This window comes from Trachypithecus francoisi, unplaced genomic scaffold (assembly GCF_009764315.1).
Source record: "Trachypithecus francoisi isolate TF-2019V2 unplaced genomic scaffold, Tfra_2.0 Lachesis_group2, whole genome shotgun sequence".
Lineage (NCBI taxonomy): Eukaryota > Metazoa > Chordata > Mammalia > Primates > Cercopithecidae > Trachypithecus > Trachypithecus francoisi.
In genome coordinates this window covers 86,139,766-86,160,310 of record NW_022681465.1, presented here as the reverse complement: position 1 = coordinate 86,160,310, position 20,545 = coordinate 86,139,766, and the positions used below count along the sequence as shown (strand labels likewise).

The 20,545-nt window shown below is 46.5% G+C and overlaps 1 protein-coding gene across 1 annotated transcript; it reads left to right on the top strand.

Annotated features, from left to right (window-relative positions):
• The first annotated feature begins 220 nt into the window (after nt 1-220).
• Nucleotides 221-19,307, top strand: LOC117064490 (germ cell-specific gene 1-like protein 2). The gene is made up of 5 exons (XM_033178598.1): nt 221-530; nt 10,840-10,887; nt 12,387-12,539; nt 13,778-13,889; nt 19,049-19,307. The coding sequence occupies exons 1-5, from the start codon at nt 221-223 to the stop codon at nt 19,305-19,307; spliced, it is 882 nt and encodes a 293-aa protein (XP_033034489.1).
• Nucleotides 19,308-20,545: the final 1,238 nt, after the last annotated feature.

Sequence of the window (20,545 nt, the reverse complement as noted above, 5' to 3'; positions counted from 1 at the left end):
ACCTACCTCCTGGGGAGAATGGCAGGGCCAGCACCCTTGACAGGAACATGCCCCGGCTCTGTGCCTCTGGATATGGTGTGATAGCACATGCAATTCCCCAGGGGGACGTGAGAGGAGGCTGTGTGAGGATGCCAGATGGCAGAGCTGAGGGGCAGGTACTGTGACGAGGCAGGAGGAGAGGGTCTCACAGCTCATCCTGCCCCACACACCTCACTCAGCCATGGACAGGGCCAGGCAGCAGCAGGCACTGCTCCTCCTCCCCATCTGCCTCACCTTCACCTTCTCCCTCACCGCCGTGGTCAGCAGCCACTGGTGTGAGGGGATCCGGCGGGTGGTGAAGCCGCTGTGCCAGGACCAGCCAGGAGTGCAGCACTGCATTCACTTCAAACCGGACAACAGCAGCAATGGCAGGATGGACAACGACAGCCAGGCTGTCTTGTACATTTGGGAGCTGGGAGATGACAAGTTCATTCAGCGTGGGTTCCATGTGGGACTCTGGCAGTCCTGCGAGGAGAGCCTCAACGGTGAAGGTGAGCAAAGCCTGTAGATTCTGGGAGTGACAGGTGCGGGATGGGGCCGGGGCTCTGGAGCCAGGCTGTCTGGGTTTGAATCCTGCAGATTCTGGGGGTGACAGGTGTGAGATGGTGCAGGCGCTCTGGAGCCAGGCTGTCTGGATTTAAATCCTGCGTTTCCACTGACTGTCCCTTCACCTCTCTGAGCCTCGGTTTTCTCATCTATAAAATGGGAATAATAGCAGTACTTACCTCCAAGAGTGATTGTAAAGATGAAATGACCAGATTCACATACGGTGCTTGCCATAGGGCCTGGCACATTCCAAGTGTTTATTAAAATTAGCTTTTCTCATTTGTTCTTGTCACCCAATCCCTGGTATTTAAAATTATTTGGGAATGAAAGATGGCCCTGACCCAACTCGAAGGTGCATCCCTGTTATTTCTCCTGCCCTTGGAATGATCTTGGAGTGAATCTTTAAAAAAAGAAGAGTGTTTTTACCTCTCCAAGAATTCAGGAGGGAGGAATTTGACTCTTCTCTATTAGGCAGCCTGGCTGTAAACTCATGCTCAGGGACAGAATACTCCCCGCTTTCTGCTTGGGAAGCAAAACCCCCAAGGCAGAAAAAGGAGGAACCCTCCTCCCATCCCCATTTCTCTCCTGACCTCAGCTGATTCCAGTAAATGTCTCGTGCAACTTTGTACTTTTCCTGGAGTTTCTAATTGCCTTTTCTTTTTCCATTCTCATAGCATTTGTTTTTTATTCCTGAGGCCTAAGTAAAAGGCAACAAGAATGAACCCCCGAGGCCCAGCATGGTGGCTCATTCCTATAATCCTAGCACTTTGGGAAGCTGAGACAGGGGAATTGCTTGAGACCAGGAGTTAGAGACCAGCCTGGCAATGTAGGCAACATAGTGAGACCTCTCTTTACAAAAGCTTTTTTTAAAAAAAATTAGCTGGGCATGGTGGGGTGTGCCTGTGGTCCCAGCTATTCTGGGAGAATCTCTTGAGCCTAGGAGATTGAGGCTGCAGTGAGTCATGATCGTGTGACCACACTCCAGCCTGAATGATAGAGTGAGACCCTGTCTCAAATTAAAAAAAAAAAAAAAACACTCTGAGATGCTGTATGTTCCTCCCCACCACCCTATCTCCCCATGGTGGCCACTATGGGGCAGTCCCCAGCCTGAATGATCCTCCCATGTATCCAGGTCAGTGCCTGTGTCTTGTGCTTTAACTCTGGTACAGACACTGCCATAGCGCCTGGAGCTAAGGCTATTTAGGGACCTTCCCAGTTCCTCTCTTCTCAGGGAGTGCTATCTTCCTATGAGTCTCTTCTCTACCTTCATGGACAGATGCAAAAGTCTCAGGACCCTGCGTCCTGGAGGATTCCCAAGACAGTTCCAGAATTTTGGTGTGGAAACTGTATTCACCATACATATAGGCAAATCACTTGGGAAATTCCACCTCCTTTCCAAGTTCTCGTATGAAGGCTGCCTATAGTACTTCTGTTTCCACAGCTCTATATAGGCATCACACCAGTTATCAAATGTATCACCCAAGAAGATTGTAAAAGAAATATCCAGGTGCCCAGTCCTGGAGGTTCTAATTTAAGAGAACCGGGGTGGAGTCTAGAGGTCTGTATTCTTATTTTATTTTATTTTATTTTATTTTATTTTATTTTATTTGTTTTGAGACAGAATTTCCCTCTTGTTGCCCAGGCTGGAGTGCAACGGCACAATCTCAGCTCACTGCAACCTCCACCACCCAGGTTTTAAGCGATTATCCGGCCTCAGCTTCCCCAGTAGCTGAGATTACAGGCATGAGTCACTGTGCCCGGCCAAAACTTTTTTTTTTTTTTTTTGAGGCGGAGTCTCGCTCTGTCGCCTGGGCTGGAGTGCAGTGGCCGGATCTCAGCTCACTGCAAGCTCCGCCTCCCGGATTTACGCCATTCTCCTGCCTCAGCCTCCCAAGTAGCTGGGACTACAGGCGCCCGCCACCTCGCCCGGCTAGTTTTTGTATTTTTTTAGTAGAGACGAGGTTTCACTGTGTTAGCCAGGATGTTCTCAATCTCCTGACCTCGGGATCCGCCCGTCTCGGCCTCCCAAAGTGCTGGGATTACAGGCTTGAGCCAAAACTTTTTTTAAAAGAAAAAGAATAATACAGGCTAGGCGTGGTGGCTCATGCCTATAATCCCAGCACTTTGGAAGGCTGAGGCGGGCGGATCACCTGAGGTCAGGAGTTGGAGACCAGTCAACATGGTGAAACTCCATCTCTGCTAAAAATACAAAACAATAGCTGGGTATAGTGATGTGTGCCTGTAATCCCAGCTACTAGGGAGGCTGAAGCAGGAGAATCGCCTGAGCCCGGGAGGCAGAGGTTGCAGTGAGCCGAGACTGCACCATCGCACTCCAGCTTGGGCAACAAGAGCTTGGTGTGTGTAACTCAGTGTGTGTGGTGGTGGTGGTGGTGGTGGTGGTGGCAGCTTCTCAGCCTAAAACGAGCTGAAAGCAGGAGTAAGAGATGTGTGAGGCTCTTTCAGTTTCCTTCCTCTAGAGAAAGTCTGCTTGGCACTTCTGCAAACCCAGAGTGTTTACTTCACACACACACACACACACAGACATGCGCGCCCACACAGATACACACACGCACACACACACGCACACACACAGACACGCACACACACAGACACACACGCACACATGCAGAGACACACACACACAGAGACACACACGCACGTGCACATTTTCCTGGATCACACACACCACTGAAGGGTTTTTCCTATATTGTCAGGAGCACACACTGAATCTAAAGAGGGTTAGTGCTCTCCGTGATTCATGGACAACAGTAAGCAGAAATAAAGGATGCATTTCTTGACTTCTGTCTTCATCCATTCTCTGTTGCTTAGAATAGAATACCAGAAACTAGGTAATTTATAAAGAAAAGAAAGGTATCACTTAGAATTACGGAGGCTGGGAAATCCACGGTCAAGGGAGCACATCTGGTGAGAGAGCCTTCTTGCTGGGGAGGACTCTTCGCAGAGACCCAGGGAGGTGCAGGGCAGCCCATGGCGAGGGTGCTGAGCGTGCTAACATTCTCGCTCGGCCCTCTCCTCCTCTTCTTACAAAGTCACTAGTCCCAATTCTCATGAGAACCCATTAATTCATGAATGGATTAATCCATTCGCGAGAGCACAGCCCTCATGACCCAAGCAGCTCTTAAAGCTCCCACCTCTCAATACTGCCACACTAGGGGTTAAATTTCAACACGAGTTTGGGAGGGGACATTCAAACCATAGCAACTCCTTTCTGACTTATATGCGACTATATTCTTGCATCAGGACAGAAAGAGCTCTTAGTAAGTATCTCACTGGATGTCCTCAAAGATTACTCCACAGAGATGCCTTTTGAGATGCTCCTTGCGAAAGTAAACAAAAAGCGTCTGGAAGTCCAACAAATTGAAAAAGATTCCACATTACGTTTCATTTTCTTCTTGAAAATTCACGACACGTATTAGCACATCAAAATCTCTGAGAAGTCCCCCGATACAGAAACTTGTTTAACGTTACATATTCCAGTGCTTCCCCAAATTTATGGTGCGTAGAAGAGGTTTTTTATGTTTAATAAGGATTAATATTCTATAAGACTATTGTTTGGTGGAACGCACTTTGGGAAAGGCTGACCTGGAACAATAGAGCCATTTTACAGATGAGAAGACTGAGTTCTAGAGATGTGACCCATGACCCACGGAAGAGTGCACAGGTAGGAGCTGAAGGAGCTGGGCTTGGAACTCACATTGCATAACACTTAACCCTGACTTTGCCTGTTACCCCACAATGCACACACTTTAACTGAAGGGCAACAACTCTTATAATTATTGATGAACAATGTTGTGCCCATCAATTAAAAACAAAAAATATCTACTCAATCACCAAGGCACACGTTTACCTATGTAACAAACCTGCACATCCTGCCTATGTGCCCCGGAATTTAAAAGCGGAAGGAAAACAAACACACACAAACACACAAAACACCTCTGCTCACATTTTACATATTTCTTGATATAATAAGGTCATCCAGGTACACTTGGGTCTGTAATTATTGTCATCACTTTATTAAGAAGGAAGAAAGGACATCTTCCCCTGATCATCTCCTCCTCTCCCGCTTGTTTTTCTAAAGCAAAACAGTTTAGAATGAACTAATAATTAACTAATTATTTTTACTCCATAATGAATAAAGTAATACCAAACATGTTAGAGGACAAAACAAAAGCTATACGTCAAGGAGTTACAAACTCAAATGCTTATAGGAGGTCGTAGCAAAAGTGCGTGGAGCTGGGCTACGGGAATGCTGGTGACCTTGAACCTCCGTACCTCAGCTAAAGCAGCAGCCTCTCGCTCCCACCAGCGTCATGCTCGTGTGCACTTGTAAGCCCGATACGGTGTTATCACATGATCTGATTCTTCAAGGGAGGTAAGATGTTTGGATTTCTTTGTCCAATTTCTCCATTTTAAAATATCTTTTTTTTTTTTTTTTTTTTTTTTTGAGACGGAGTCTCGCTCTGCCACCCGGGCTGCAGTGCAGTGACCGGATCTCAGCTCACTGCAAGCTCCGCCTCCCGGGTTTACGCCATTCTCCTGCCTCAGCCTCCCGAGTAGCTGGACTACAGGCGCCCGCCACCTCGCCCGGCTAGTTTTTTGTATTTTTTAGTAGAGACGGGGTTTCACCGTGTGAGCCAGGATGGTCTCCATCTCCTGACCTCGTGATCCGCCCGTCTCGGCCTCCCAAAGTGCTGGGATTACAGGCTTGAGCCACCGCGTCCGGCGCATTTTAAAATATATTTTAAAAACGGCATGAGCCAAAAAAAATTATGTCTGCTGCAGAGTGTAGCTGGGGCTCCCAACTGGTGATTACACCACAAAGGCATCTGCCATTTAGTCTAATTTGTCACAGTACTTAGGAGATTTGGGGCATAAGAAAGAAAAGGGCTCAAACTGGAGGGAAACGGGCTGGAGCCCAAACAGTCCTTTGGAGAGAGGGTCAGGAGGGGTGAGGAGAGCAGAGCTCCAATCCCGGGAGGATGTGCCTCGGCCGTAAACAAGTCCAGGAAAGGGGCTTCTGCTGCCCTGTGGGGTCTCCCTGTGTGTTTTCCTTCTGAATGGGCTCCGTGTCCCTTAAAGTTGATCCTCCAGGAAGCCCTTACCTGGAGGGCTTTTCTTTGGTTTTTGTTTGTTTGTTTTTTACAGCGTCTCACTCTGTCACCCAGGCTGGAGTGCAGTGGCGGTGCGATCTCTGCTCACTGCAACCTCCGCCTCCCAGGTTCAAGCGATTATCCTGCCTCAGCCTCCTGAGTAGCTGGGATTACAGGCGCCCGCCACCACACCCAGCTATTTTTTTGTTTGTTTGTTTGTTTGTTTGTTTGTTTTGAGGCGGAGTCTCACTCTATCGCCCAGACTGGAGTGCAGTGGCCAGATCTCGGCTCACTGCAAGCTCCGCCTCCCGGGTTTTACGCCATTCTCCTGCCTCAGCCTCCCGAGTAGCTGGGACTACAGGCGCCCGCCACCTCGCCCAGCTAGTTTTTTGTATTTTTTAGTAGAGACGGGGTTTCACTGTGTTAGCCAGGATGGTCTCCATCTCCTGACCTCGTGATCCGCCCGTCTCGGCCTCCCAAAGTGCTGGGATTACAGGCTTGAGCCACCGCGCCCGGCCTTTTTTTGTATTTTTAGTAGAGATGGGGTCTCACCATGTTGGCCAGCCAGGATGGTGTCATTCTCCTGACCTCGTGATCCACCCACCTCGGCCTCCCAAAGTGCTGGGATTACAGGCGTGAGCCACCGCGTCCAGCCACCTGAAGTGCCTTTTTGAGACATCCTCTGCCCAAGCCACCCCCAAGAATTCTATCCTTTCTCCCCAGTGCCTAGAATGTCTTTAAAGGGAACCCACACCTTTGATCCCACACTCTGAAATGAAAATTTGCGGCAAACATTCCTGGCCCAGGCGGTACTTACATGAAATGTTCTTTTCCTTAGGCGAGTCTGTGCATCCACAAAATGCGTGGATTTTAGATTCTATGCTGTTGTGCTAAACTCAAAAAGTTCAGGGCAGAGGGACCCAGGCATCTCAGAAAGGACAGGGGTGGAGTGGGGGTCGGAGGAGAACAAACTGACAGAGGATGTCAGAGTCCGGCACGGAGGGATTGGACGCCACTTCCTCGGGCTGGCTTGCTGTCCTGCTTGGCTGCTGAAGCACTCGAGCTATGTAACACCCGCCTCCCCAGCTTCATGGGATTTATACAGATTTTTTCTTTTAATCCTGCTGGCTTTATTCAAAAGGAACACCATTTCTGAGGATTTGTGTTCATCAAAGGCGTCACTAGGCTCTGACTCTGGGCCCAAGCTAAACTCACCCGTCTAAGCTATTCTGAATTCTCTTAATGTCCTTGGCTGGCCTCCACCTTCTCTTTGCCCAGCCCTTGCTCTGTGCTGGCCTCATCTCTATTCCTGGTGGGAAAGGCAGTTCTCTTTAGAGGACAAGTTAGACCTTCACTCCTCAATGCATTAGGTAGAAAGACAAGAAGCGATTCAGTAAAGGCCTCTGAGTCTTAGGTGAGAAACTCCGGTTTTTAATTCTTGACTCTACCAACTCGTGTGAGCCTGGTCTCCTCCAGGTCCATAAAATCGAGATCATTGTACTTGCCCTTATTAATAACCCAACACTCAAAACAGTGGAAAGGCCAGGCGCGGTGGCTCACGCTTGTAATCCCAGCACTTTGGAAAGCCGAGGCGGGCGGATCACAAGGTCAGGAGTTTGAGATCAGCCTGGTCAACATGGTGAAACTCTGTCTCTACTAAAAACACAAAAAAGTAGCTGGGCATAGTGGCGGGCGCCTGTAATCCCAGCTACTCTGGAAGCTGAGGTGGGAGAATCGCTTGAACCTGGGAGGCAGAGGTTGCAGTGAGATCGTGCCACTGCACTCCAGCCCTGGCAACAGAGTGAGACTCCGTCAAAAACATAAATAAATAAATAAATGACTGTGGAATGCAGTTCACAAAATACTTTCACAAATCTCTCATCAGAGTCCTTTTATTAGACCCATTTTGCAGATGAGGAAAGGGAGGCTCAGAGAGGCCAGGAAACTTGCGATGATGACTGGCCGTGGCAGGACCATGCAGAGATGCCAGGCCTTGTGGATGTAAATGCCACACATTGCCTGTGGTATCCTTCTGCTGCCAACCTGCTGGCCTGACTCGCCAGGGTATAGTTAGGACTGGATGAGGCGACGTGAAAGAAGGCTCTGCATCAGCCCCCAAGTTCTCCGAGAGACAACAGGGTGTGAGGACTGAGGTGCTGCCAGTGCTTTGGGGACCTCCTTGGTATAACTAGGGAGGCTCAGATGAATTATTTCCTCGGTGACCATGGTACTGCTGCTAACATCAGAGAATCAACCAGGAGAAATGTCCAATCACATTAATCCAAAGTGACTTAATTCTAACGCTGCAGAGGCCACTGTGGCTGCCCACGGACTGACAGGTCCCTGATCCTGTTACCGTCAACTCCAGGCTGTGTAAATATTCTTCCTTGGGCCCCCTGGGATGGCCAATCATGTGACACACGAATCCCTGGCTGACATTTGAGTCAGCGTCCCAGCGGAGAAGCTCCAGGAAATGGTTCCATCATCACCCCAACCTGGGTTTCTCTTCTCCCTATAGCTCAGTGGAGGGGCGGTGCGGCAGTGTGAAGGAATGAGGCCCACAGGTACTTGGAGTTTCATGAGGATGGGCACAGCAAATGTTAAGGTTTATAAGGATTAGACATGCACTGCCAGAAGCATATGCTTGCACACATATCATCCTTCCCATGTGCTATGACTGGATATTTGTGTCCCCTCCCCAGGTTCATATGCTGAAACCCTAACCCCAATGTAATGGTATTAGGAGGTGGGGGCCTTTGGGTGGTGATTAGGTCATGAGGGTGGAGCCCTCACGGATAGAGTTAGTGCCCTTATAAGAAGAGGCTAGAGAGCTAGCCAGATCTCTTTCTGCCATGCGAGGTTACTACAAGAAGCTGTCTGCTGGCCAGGCATGGTGGCCCCTGCCTGTTATCCTAACACTTTGGGAGGCTGAGGTGGGCAGATTGCTTGAACCCAGGAGTTCGAGACCAGCCTTGGCTCAACATAGTGAGGCTCCATCTCTACAAAAAATAAAAAATTAAAAAAAAAATTAGCCAGGTGTGGTGGCGTGCACCTCTAGTCTTAGCTACTTGGGAGGCTGAGATGGAAGGATCATTTGAGCCCAGGAGATTTTGGCTGCAGTGAGCCGTGATCCATTGCATTCCAGCCTCGGTGACAGAGCAAAGCCCTGTCTCAAAAAATAAATAAAAGAAGCTCTCTGCACCCCGGAAGAGGGCCCTCACCAGAACCCAACCATGCAGGCATCTCAGACTTCCAGGCTCCAGATCTGAAAAGTTGTTCCTGTTGTTGATAAACAACCCCATCTATGGTAATTTGTTACAGGACTAAGACACTACAGGACCCTGAGGAGGTGGAAGGTGAATGCTGGGTGGTGCTGGGGAGGCAAAAAGATGGGCTCTGTGTTGGGAAGTCAGGTTGATGGAGAGAAGACATAAAAGCTAATAGGAGGAATTTAGACTTGATGCTAGGGAAAATAGGGAGGCATAGAGAGTTCTTGAATAGGAAAATTAAATTACTTGGGATTTTCTCTCCTATGAAAGAAAAAAAAAAGTCTACAGATGCTCCCTAAACTTCCTCTGTTCTTGGAATCTTCCAGCAATGGTAGCTTGCCCTTGGGGTTGCTTAGAGTCTGGAAATAAATAATGGTTCATGCTAACCACCGCAAAAATACTCTAATAGAACTCATTTTATTCTAATAAGATTTAAATGCATATGAACTGTGGTAGAAGCTTTCTTAAGTATTGTTTCATGTAATCTTCAAAGCAAGGCTAAGGCAGGGACTACTGGATCTATTCTGATGATAAGAATGCCTTTCCTTTGACGAGTCCATGGAAAATGCCTCATATCTTTCACACCGTGCTCTGCTTTAGCTCCCACCAGGGTCAGACTGGGGGCGGCTCCCTTGTCTCAGGCAACTTTGCACCCCCGGCACCTTTCCTTGATTGCATTAAGTTAGTGATGTAGCAGGACAGCACTGGGCTCTGCAGCCCTGAGATCTAACATGGAAACTGCCTCTACCTGCGCTGTCCTGAGTAAGTCACTTTCCCTCAGAGGCCCTTGAATGCACTACTCTAAACTGTGTGGGGATGAGCCAGAGGATTTCCCAGGCTGCTCCCACTCAACAGTCCATGATTCTATTTTGGGCCGACGTGTTAGTAGAGAGAGTGCAGGACACTCAGCTGGGACAGGACCCCAGAGGGTGACTTGCTATGTTCTCAATCCTCCATCTGTCACCCCCCAAACCAGAATTTGGTTACATCTTCACACCAAGTGGATATCCATGGACTTCAAATTTTAAAGGGAACTGCATATCTAAGGCTGTGACTCAAGATTTTTCACCTGATGTGTGCAACCTGACAGATGACACTCACATACAAATAATACCTATCCCCCTGGAAAACGTAAATGAGTCTGGTGGTGGGTTCTGCCCAATACCTGGTACACACACGATTCTTCCCTTTCTTTCATAGTCAAGAAAGCATGAAGAAATGCAAGCAAATGCGTGACTCACATGCTAAGAGTCTTAGTAACAGACATGGCTCTGAATCTGCTCTCACTCATTTAAAAATAAATTGCAAACTTTGATCATTTCCCTTCAACGAGAAGCCAATTATTTCAGATTCATATCATAATGAATGCTATTTCCAAAGCTGAGAACCCCTGGTCTAAGACTTGCAGTATTAGTCCAGAGAGGCTAGGTTAGGCTGCAATAACAAACAACCCCCCCAAATTCCAGAGCTTCAAACCAACACATTTATTTTTAGCTCATTCTGTATAGACTTTTCAGGTTGGCAAGGGGTCTGCCCTCATTGTAGCTATTCAGGGGCCCGGGCTGATGGAGACTCCCTCTTGACATGGGCCTCTGGGATCACAGAGCAAGGGAACAAGAACCAGGGGAAAATACATTGGCTCTTAAAGCTGCTCAGATCCATCTCGTTTTTGCTCCCAGTTTATCGGTCAAAGCCAGAGTCCAATAGGGCAGATTATATCATGCTCCCACACAGAGGGGCAGCTCACGTCCCTGACATGAAGTAAAGCAGGCTGCACACTCCCCATTCCTCATCCAGTTAAGGGGCTAGAAATACACCATTTGCCCCCTGGTTGTGAAGGGTAACCCACTTCTGGATGCATTTTTATCTTTCAGATGAAAAGTGTAGGAGTTTCCAGAGCATAGTGCCAGCTGAAGAACAAGGTAAATACCTTACTCATACTCTGCCCACCAGCACTCCTCATAGCTTGGACTATTTTTATAGTTTTATTGGGAATAGGGGAAATGATGAGGGAGTCATTGATGATTTTTCCACGAAGTCAAGTCCAAAAGGTAGAACCACAGGCTCTCTTCCTGTGCCCTATAACCAGTGGTGTGCTCACAAATGTTTTAACAGCCTACTTTGTAGCGTGAATGGGAAGCCCTGATTGGCAGCACTGGCCGTGTTCCATGGTGTAAATGTTCCCACCACAGCCAATTTCAATTGCAAGATGAACACAGCTCTCAGTTGCAAGATGAATGCAGAGCTGTGAGATGTGCTTCAGCACACCACTGCCTAGAGCAGTTTTTCTTCTCTCTAAAGCTCCCTAACACTCAGTATCTTTGTAATTACTTTCTTAGTGTCTGTTCTCCCAGCTGGAGTAGAGGTTTTGTGAAGGTATGGATCACGTCTATTCATTGCTTTGTCTTCATTACCTAACTTGCCTTAGAGGAGTCCTTTTGCAAAGATGAGTTTCCCTTGCTGTTCCCTTTCTCCACTGCCCTCCACTGCCAACAGAGTTCCTTGAAGCCACAGGTGGGGTCCTCTCCAGAAGGTAAACAAGTGACTTCCACAGAAACAAATGAGGTTTTGGTACCTGCAGACAGGGCTCTCCAACTCACAGACCCTCCGCCCCGAGGTTTGTGTATCTTTTTCTTGCAAAAGGCAAAGATGATATCTCCTGGTAAAATCAAAACATCATGGTGAGAGGTGAGGCTAGCTGGACTTCCTGGGTCTAGTGGGGACTTGGGGGACTTTTCTGTCTTACAAGAGGTTTGTAAAACACACCAATCAGCACTCTGTAAAATGCACCAATCAGCAGAATTCTAAAAGTAGCCAATCACGGGGAGGATTGAAAAAAGGGCACTCTGATAGGACAGAAATGGAACATGGGCAGGGCCAATAAGGGAATAAAAAAGCTGGCCACCCCAGCCGGCAGCGGCTACCCTCTCAGTCCGCTTCCACTCTCTGGAAGCCTTGTCCTTTCACTCTTCACAATAAACCTTGCTACCTCTCACTCTTTGGGTCTGTGCCACCTTTAAGAGCTGTAACAGTCACTGCGAAGGTCGGTGTCTTGGTTCTTTAAGTCAGTGAGACCATGAACCCACTGGCAGGAACCAACTCCAGACACAATGGTAGTTTTTGAGCCAGGGCATGGAGACCTGCAGCACCACTCATGCCCTCACAGCAGGCTTTGCTTAGTTTCCCCCACTCCACACCCCCCCTCAGCTATGGGCAATCCCTACAACTGTCTCTTTCAGCCCTGAGGAGTGCCTTTCCATTGCCAGCTTTCTAAGATTCAGCAGAGAGGCATCTGTGATTTTCACTCCAGCGTGTCTGTTTTTCATGTTTTGTTTAGAAATGAGCTCAATCAAAGGACTGAACATTTTAGTACTTCTGAATTAGAAATGCCCAGCGTTTCCAACATCCCTTTCTTTGGCAGGTGTTTTGTGGCTGTCCATCGGGGGCGAGGTACTGGATATGGTTCTGATACTGACAAGTGCCATCCTCCTGGGCTCCAGAGTGAGTTGTCGCAGCCCTGGGTTCGACTGGCTCAGGGTGGATGCCTTGGTAGCCATCTTCATGGTACTGGCAGGTACTTTCCAACAGCATCCTTGGAACAGGCTGCCCCAGAGGGAAAGCAAAGCGCCAGGCTGGACATGCGGACATGTTCATTGCCATAGAACAGGCTGGCTCTTTCCCGTCAATGGTCATTTGAGCAGGGCAGGTGGTCCACTGGATAAGTCACCAATGAATTCCATTGGATGGAGACAATATTCCTAGGGTGACAGATGAAAAGGGGCTAGGCACAGATGGAAAGTGAAATTTATCCGTGTATCTTTATCACAACCAGGGAAGAGGGTGCCCTGGCTCTGACAGCTGACATCACTTCACTGAAAACAGTGCTTAGGCATGAGTCTGTGGAGGGATCCTGCCCAGGTGCAGACGTCTCCTTAACGGTTGTATGACCTCAGGCAAGTTACTTAACTTCTCTAAGACAGAACACTATAACGTATCTCAAAACACTTTGGCAATAACTAAGTAAGAGTGCACCTAGTATAGAAAAAGTACTCAATAGATGGTAGTTTAAAAAAAAAAAAAGTATCCACATTTGGTATAAATATTCCATTAAAATAAATAACTCCTTTTTTTTTAGTTCTACTTCTGTGTTCTCCAAGCAACTTTTAAAGTCACTTAGTTGGGTCTCCTAAGAGGGCCTTTCCAGGGAGAAAGAACCTTGAACAAATGACTTCCTTTAGTCCTCAAACTGGATACGAAAAGTTACTCATGTTAAGTTAATCATGTAGCAGGTCAATTTGTACATCGTTGTTGTGCTTGACAAGTGTTATGCATCTTTCATAAGTCCTTTTTTTTAAATGTCCCTTTTAATTATTTTATTTTACTTATTTATTTATTTTGGGATGAGGTCCCCTCAGGGTGGTTTCAAACCCCTGAGCTTAAGCAATCCTCCCTCCTCAGCCTCCCGAGTACCTGGGATTACAGGTGCATGCTACCATGCCTACCTCCCTCAAGTCTTATCCTCAGTGAATGGGATGATAAAATCCAATTTCTGATCTTCTTAGGAAGGAACCAGGCCATAGAGACTCCTGCCCAGGTTCTGACAGATCCTCCTCAATTGTGTGTTTCTGGATGTCTCTTCATTTTCAATTGTGGGAAAGAGATGTCCAGCGGAATGTTTAAGGATGAATACATGCAGATACATCAAAAGGACTTTATGAATGCTAGAGAGCTCCTTACAGCCAAAACACGCAGCATAGAGTTCTTTCATCATATGTCTTCTTAATTGTGGCTCACAGAGCTTTCCTTGTGCAGGGCTCCTAGGCATGGTGGCCCACATGATGTACACAACCATTTTTCAAATCACTGTGAACCTTGGACCAGAAGATTGGAAGCCTCAGACCTGGGACTATGGCTGGTCATATTGGTAAGTTGCTTGGTCATGGTGCTTAAGTCCTGGAGGGTCAGGAGAGATGCACATAAAGATGAACGTAAGTTTTTTTTGTTTTTGCTTGTTTGTTTGTTTATTTGTTTTGAGACGGAGTCTTGCTCTGTTGCCCAGGCTGGAGTGCAGTGGCACAATCTCGGCTCACTGCAAGCTCTGCCTCCTAGGTTCACGCCATTCTCCCGAGTAGCTAGGACTATAGGCACACACCACCCCACCCAGCTAATTTTTTTTTTTTTTGTATTTTTTAGTAGAGATGGAGTTTCACCATGTTAGCCAGGATGGTCTCGATCTCCTGACCTCATGATCCGCCCACCTCGGCCTGCCAAAGTGCTGGGATTACAGGTGTGAGCCACCGCGCCCAGCCAAACATAAGTTTTATAGGATGACCAACCTTGGTCATAGTGCTGGCATCTGCCAGTATGTGACTTTGGGTGAATTCTGTGACCCATCTGTAGCCCAATTCCCTCATCTATAAAGTGAGGATACTTGCCTCAAATATTTGTATAGGGATTTAAAGAGATTATGTTTATAAAACTCTTTGCACCTAGTAAAGTCCCCGAGAAATGGAGACATTGTTGATGTTCAGTTCTTAAACATGGTGTGGGAGGAAGTGTCTTGATCTATAACTCCTAATAAATACTTCAACGGGGGGAGATCCAGCCCCTGTTTCTAACACAAAGACAAGGTCATGACATGGGAATTCTGTCTCTAACGGACTCGACCACATTATGCAAGGCCACAGGGGTTCTCTTTGATGTGGACCTCTGAAGCATATCATATCTTAAAAATAGATGTACATAACTTACATTTTCATCTTATATAACAACCTCTTATGTTACTTTCCTCTTTGTAAAACGCATAACACGTTCAGGGCTCATTCCCTCATCCTACTATTCTAGGATTCAGTGAACGCATGTGTGTTACTGTGAGCCATATGCTTCGTGAGTTGCTAGAGTCTGAACTTTTCTTAGTCTTCATCTTCCCATTCTGAAGGTGTTAATTTTTACAACTGTTTCTCTGGGCACCTGTCCCTCCACCTGTTTGTCACTTAGCTGCCCCCCTTTGAATTAGGGCTGTTGGTTCTCAGGGGCTATCACTGGCACCTTACACCGTTGAGAGTGTAGTTGCAGCAGAACTCAGATGAATTGTAGGTGGATTCTCAACTCTGGCCAATTTGTACTGCACTCCTTTTGCTATGGATGGAAGGAAATTCCAAACACTAAAGGAGTCTGAAGAATGGTCTGTTTGTTTCCAATATCGTTTTGTTTTGTTTTTGTTTTCTGTAACTTTCAATTACTTAAGTTTTAGCAAAAGAAGTATGTAAATGGTTGTTAAAAATCAAATAGCACTAAGAATAAAAGTCGATCCATTCCATTCTCTCCCTGTGCCACCCTTCTGATACCCACCAAGTTCATTCTGTTTGCGCTTAGTAAACCAGTTACTGTGACAATGGGTCTTACAAAAGATTCACAGGGCAGATAAAACATTTATTCACAGGGCAGTCTGATAAGGAGGTGGGAGAATAGCTCTAAAATCCGCCTCCCTGAAGATAAGGCTTAGGGATATTTATGGGTTAAAGAAGCGGGGTGGTCTAAGGCCAAGAGGAAAGGTGATTGGCAGTGGGGAAAAATAAAGTCATTGGTAATCTGTGCAAGCATAGCCAGGGTTCATGGCTCTTCACAGGACTCATGCTCAGAAAATGGTAGCATTAGCATGTTCTGAGGGTAGAGTTTTTGGCCTTCTGACATCAAAAGGCTGCCTCCCAGGCACTTGTAGAGGATCAGCTGAAGGATCAGTGGTCTCAACCAGTTTGAACTGGATAGGAGCTACCCCAAGTTCCTGAAAAACAAGCAACCATTACCATGGTGACATATACATCATAAATGTTATCTGTAAGGAAGCCAGTGAAGGTTAAGTTATAGAATTTAGTGGTGTGGCTTTTAGCTACATGGGGAGGAAAAAAAGCAAGCGACTGAAAGCAAGCAGGGCAGGTTAGGTTTGGTGGACCTAATCAGATTAGCTTCTCAGCTTCACTTCCAACCCCCAAGGCCCTCAGTCTTCCAGCCCTATTCCAGGCTGGTTGCTGTCTAGAGCTATTATGAGACTTCCCTGCGCCACTCCCTTATCTTTGAATGCTGTTTCTTAGGTCCCATTACCTTATCTTATTTAGTTTACATCTACCTTTTCTGGGAGTACATCCTTCAGTAGCTTCCTAAGAAAGGATCCAATGAGAGATAAATTATTTTACTCCTTGCATGCCTGGAAATTCAATACTCCATAATTGATTGATCATTTGGCACAGTGCAGAATTCTCTGTTGGAAATCATTTTCCCATAGAATTTTGATGGCCGTACTCCATTTTCTTATAGCATTCATAATTTCTGTCAAGAGTCCAGCACCATTCTGATTCATGTGCCTTTGTAGGTGGCCTGTTGTTTTCTTCTCTTTATGACCAATGTTCTGAAATGTCATGATGATATCCTTTGGCGAGGATTCTCTTTTCTCCACATTCATCCTTCATCTATGTGCTTGGGGTTGGGGCAGGGAGCCTTTAATCTGAAAATTCGTGTCCTGGAATTATGGTGATTTTTGTATTTGTATTATTCCTTTGATTATTTCCTTTCCTTAGTTTTTTGTTCTCCTTTTAGGAAACTCGTGTTAGTTAGATATTAGGTCTTTTGGGTTTATTATTCAAGGACCTTATTACTTTCTTTATATTTTGTTTCTCTTCTTATTATTTTTTCTGAAAAATTTTCTCTACTTGTCTTCCAGCCTTTCTGTTGAATTCTTATTTTGCACTGATTTTAATTTTCCAAGCTCTTCCTTGTTTTCTAGCTGTTCCTTTTTCATAATATCCTGATCTTGTTTTATTGGTACGGCATCTTCTCTTCTCATGTTCCTCTAAGGATATTAATCAAAGGGTTTGTTTTTTGTTGCTGTTTTCTTTTGTTCCTTGTGTTATCTCTTTCCTTGAGAATTCTTTCTCCTCCCCACTTTGTTGTTGGACCTTTCCCCCAACGATGTTGGCATCTTTGATTGTCAAGGATAATTGGAAACTCTAGAGCAGGGTTGGCATTTATCTACTGGTAGGCTCTTTTGTTGTTGTTGTTTTGGCATGTGATTGGGTATGGCACCATCTATTTCATCTTGGAATTCCACTCCACAAAAACACACACATATATCAGTTTGTAGAGGTTCCTTCTGCAACCTGTCAGTGTCTTCAGAAGGGAATCATCCAATATCTGCAGGAAGTGGAGTGAACTCGTATGCCTGGCTGATCATTTCTGAGGTTAGGCATAGGAAAGGGCTGGACAGCTTCCCACTCCTGTGCAGATTTCCATACAATCCCATTTTCAGACCAGCCCCTTCCCTGCCTTCCTTTGGGCCTCCTGTCCATGAATCTGGAGGCTTTCCTTCCGTTCACCTGCTCCAGAGAATAAAACTTTGCTCTCCTAGGGGAAAGGGAGGTGGGGGAGAGTGTCTGTGGTAAGGAGGAGACTGGGGAAAAGGCCGCATTTTTTGTGCCGTATTTGTGCCTCAAGGTTCTGCACCTCTCAAGGATACGGCGGTGCTGATATAACAGGCATCCTTCTTGTCTTGTGGGTGGCCCTCATTGCAGACACTTTCTGTGTTGCGTCCCTCACTCCATGAATTAGTCATCCCTCTCCCAGCCATTTCCATCCTCTTGTGTCTCCTCTCCAATTCTCCTTGTCCTTGTCTGTTCACACTAGTACACATCCCTTTACTCTCATTTCAGTGGGGGTGTGGAGAGATGCAATGAGTTTCTGCCCTCATTTAAACCAAAATAATCACCTACTTAAAGAAAAGACGAAGCAAGGCCAGGCCCACCCCAGAACCCTGACGTGTGTCCCTGGTTAACCGAGTCCATGGCATCAGGAGGCAGCAACGTCTCGCAAGTCGGCCAGCAGTACCCAGACTCACAGCGTTTGCAGCCGCATCCAGGATGTCCCACTTTCTAACTGGTGGTCGTGGACAAGTTGCTTAATTTCTCTGTGTGTCAGTTTCCTCATCTGTAAAATGGAGCTTATTACAGTGCCCCCATCAGGGGGTCGCTGCGAGGTATTCAGTTAGATAATCCTGTACCCATCACGGCATCTGGCATACATACAAGACTGTTTATTATTGTTAATCTTACTATTATCCATGGGGAAGTGTCTCTGGTTAGCCCTACATTTTGCTTTTCTTCTCTCGGTTCTTTGTCCACCACACAGCCCTTCTGTTTATCTCATAATAATGCAAACATTTGAACACCCTTTGGTATAAAGTAGATGCTAATTACCATGTTCCCAACACAGTGCTGGGTTCTATGAAGGATGAAAAGTGTAGCCCATCATCTCAGTATGCAACGGGCTTACAGTCTGGATGGGGATATAAGAATAACGATGCTGGTTGGGCGCGGTGGCTCATGTCTGTCATCCCAGCACTGTGGGAGGCGAAGGCGGGCAGATCACCTGAGGTCGGGAGTTCAAGACCAGCCTGGCCAACATGGTGAAACCTTGTCTCTACTAAAAATCCAAAAATTAGCCAGATGTGGTGGCACACGCCTATAGTCCCAGCTACTCGGGAGGCTGAGGCAGGAGAATTGCTTGAACCGGGAGGCAGAGGTTGCAATGAGCCAAGATCATACCATTGCACTCCAGCCTGGGTGACAGAGACTCCGTCAAAAAAAAAAAAAAAGACAGCAATGCCACTGTCCTGGGTTAGAACCAACAACAGCAACAATTTGTAAGCTTCTATGCAGCAGATACTATACTAAGTATTAATACGTCCCACGCATTCACTCATTGAATTCCTCACAGCCACCCTGGTGGCAGCATTGATATTATTCCAGTTTTGCAGATGAGGAAACTGATTCAAAGAGGTAAAGCAACCAGCTCAAGGTCACACGGTTAATACGAGGTGGGGCCACAGTGCAAAGCCAGCACAGTGACTCCAGAATCCATTCTCTTAACCCTTGGGCTAAACAATACGTTGACTAGACTCTGGGATTTGTGATCCAAAATGCAGGTCCAAATTGAGTAGAACAAGGAGCTGTTTTTTCCTCCAGATTGACCCCCAGCAGGAAGTCCCGGAATCACAGCCCTCAGCCCTTTCCTAACGGTGCCTTCTGTTGACAGCCTCGCTTGGGGTTCTTTTGCCCTCTGCCTGGCTGTGTCGGTCACAGCCATGAGCAGGTTCACGGCAGCCCGCCTGGAATTCACTGAGAAGCAGCGGGCACAGAACGGCAGTCAGCACTCTCAACACAGCTTCCCGGAACCCAAAGCTTCGGAGAGCGTTTGGAAAACAGGAGCTGCTCCTCGCCCTGCTGGACAAGCCTTCAGGAATGTTTCTGGGCATCTCCCACCAGGCGCCCCAGGCAAGGTGTCCATATGCTAGCCAGTGTCCATGGCTGCCACATCTGCACAGGCAAACAAGCCAGGCACTGACCCTCACAATGTACACCCTGCCTCTGGGCTGGACTTCAGGAGACTGTTGTCCAGGGAAAGCTTCCATCCCCACCCCTCCACATCTCACCTTTTACTAAACACCTTTGGCTTCAGCCTTTGATTCCTGTTAAAATGCCAGTACCTTGAAGTGCGATATTGCTTACCAAAGATATCAACCATTGACACTCTAGTATAAAAGAGAGCTTCTTAATGACAGTGAATTTGATAAGGATACCAAAGAAAGAGGGAGGATGCCAGTACTAAGGGGAAGAGGAGTTAAAGAAAGGGGAAAGCAAGTCTTTTTAACTACAAGGGAGGAAAAATGTGTTGCCTGCATAGGTTTGTTGACAGAAAAATCCAGAAAAATGTTTTCTTCTAGTTGACACACACAATAAAGTATGTGCAACTATTCATACTTTCTTTTTCATTTGAATCAAGAAGACAGAAATTTCAAAATATGTTTCCTGTTATTTTTTAAAATATTTTTTCTTGGAAATTTTGTGTTTCTACTTATCATAAAATCAGTTTGGAAGGACAGTCGAACGATAGAAATGAACACACAGTCAGATGGAATGACATCTTATCTTAGTTTAAGTGGAACACATGTTTGAATTGTTCTGCTTAAATTAAATCGCCAGCCACTTTTGCTTCTAAAAATAAACATTACCAAACATGCAGGTCTTGTTGGAGGTAGTGGTGGGCTGCAGGATTCCTAATCCGGTCAGCTGCAATATTGTGTCAATTCATCCCATGTCTAGCTACCATGTTATTCAGGCCGCAGGTTTTTCCACACATAATTTGGTTTTTTGAAAAAAAGAAAGGGGGGTGGGCATAGTGGCTCATGCCTGTAATCCCAGCATTTTGTGAGACTGAGGTGGGCAGATCACTTGGGATCAGGAGTTCAAGACCAGCCTGGCTAACATGGTGAAACCCGGTCTCTACTAAAACAAAAACAAAAACAAAAAAAACAGAAATAACTGAGCATGGTGGCACATGTCTGTAATCCCAGATACTCAGGAGGCTGAGGCAGGAGAATCACTTGAACCTGAGAGGTAGAGGTTGCAGTGAGCAGAGATCACGCTGCCACACTCCAGCCTGGGCAATAGAGTGAGACCCTGTCTCGAAAAGAAAAGAAAGGGACTACAAACTCTAACAACCTTCAATATGTCCTTGCTCAGATCCATTTTA

What these genes read in the sequence shown, in the direction of transcription:
- LOC117064490 (XM_033178598.1), top strand. Translation starts at nt 221, where the DNA reads ATGGACAGGGCCAGGCAGCAGCAGGCACTGCTCCTCCTCCCCATCTGC. An exon ending in GGAGAGCCTCAACGGTGAAG is followed by an intron (nt 531 to 10,839) that starts GTGAGCAAAGCC and finishes TTTATCTTTCAG; the next exon opens with ATGAAAAGTGTAGGAGTTTC. An exon ending in CATCTTCATGGTACTGGCAG is followed by an intron (nt 12,540 to 13,777) that starts GTACTTTCCAAC and finishes TTCCTTGTGCAG; the next exon opens with GGCTCCTAGGCATGGTGGCC.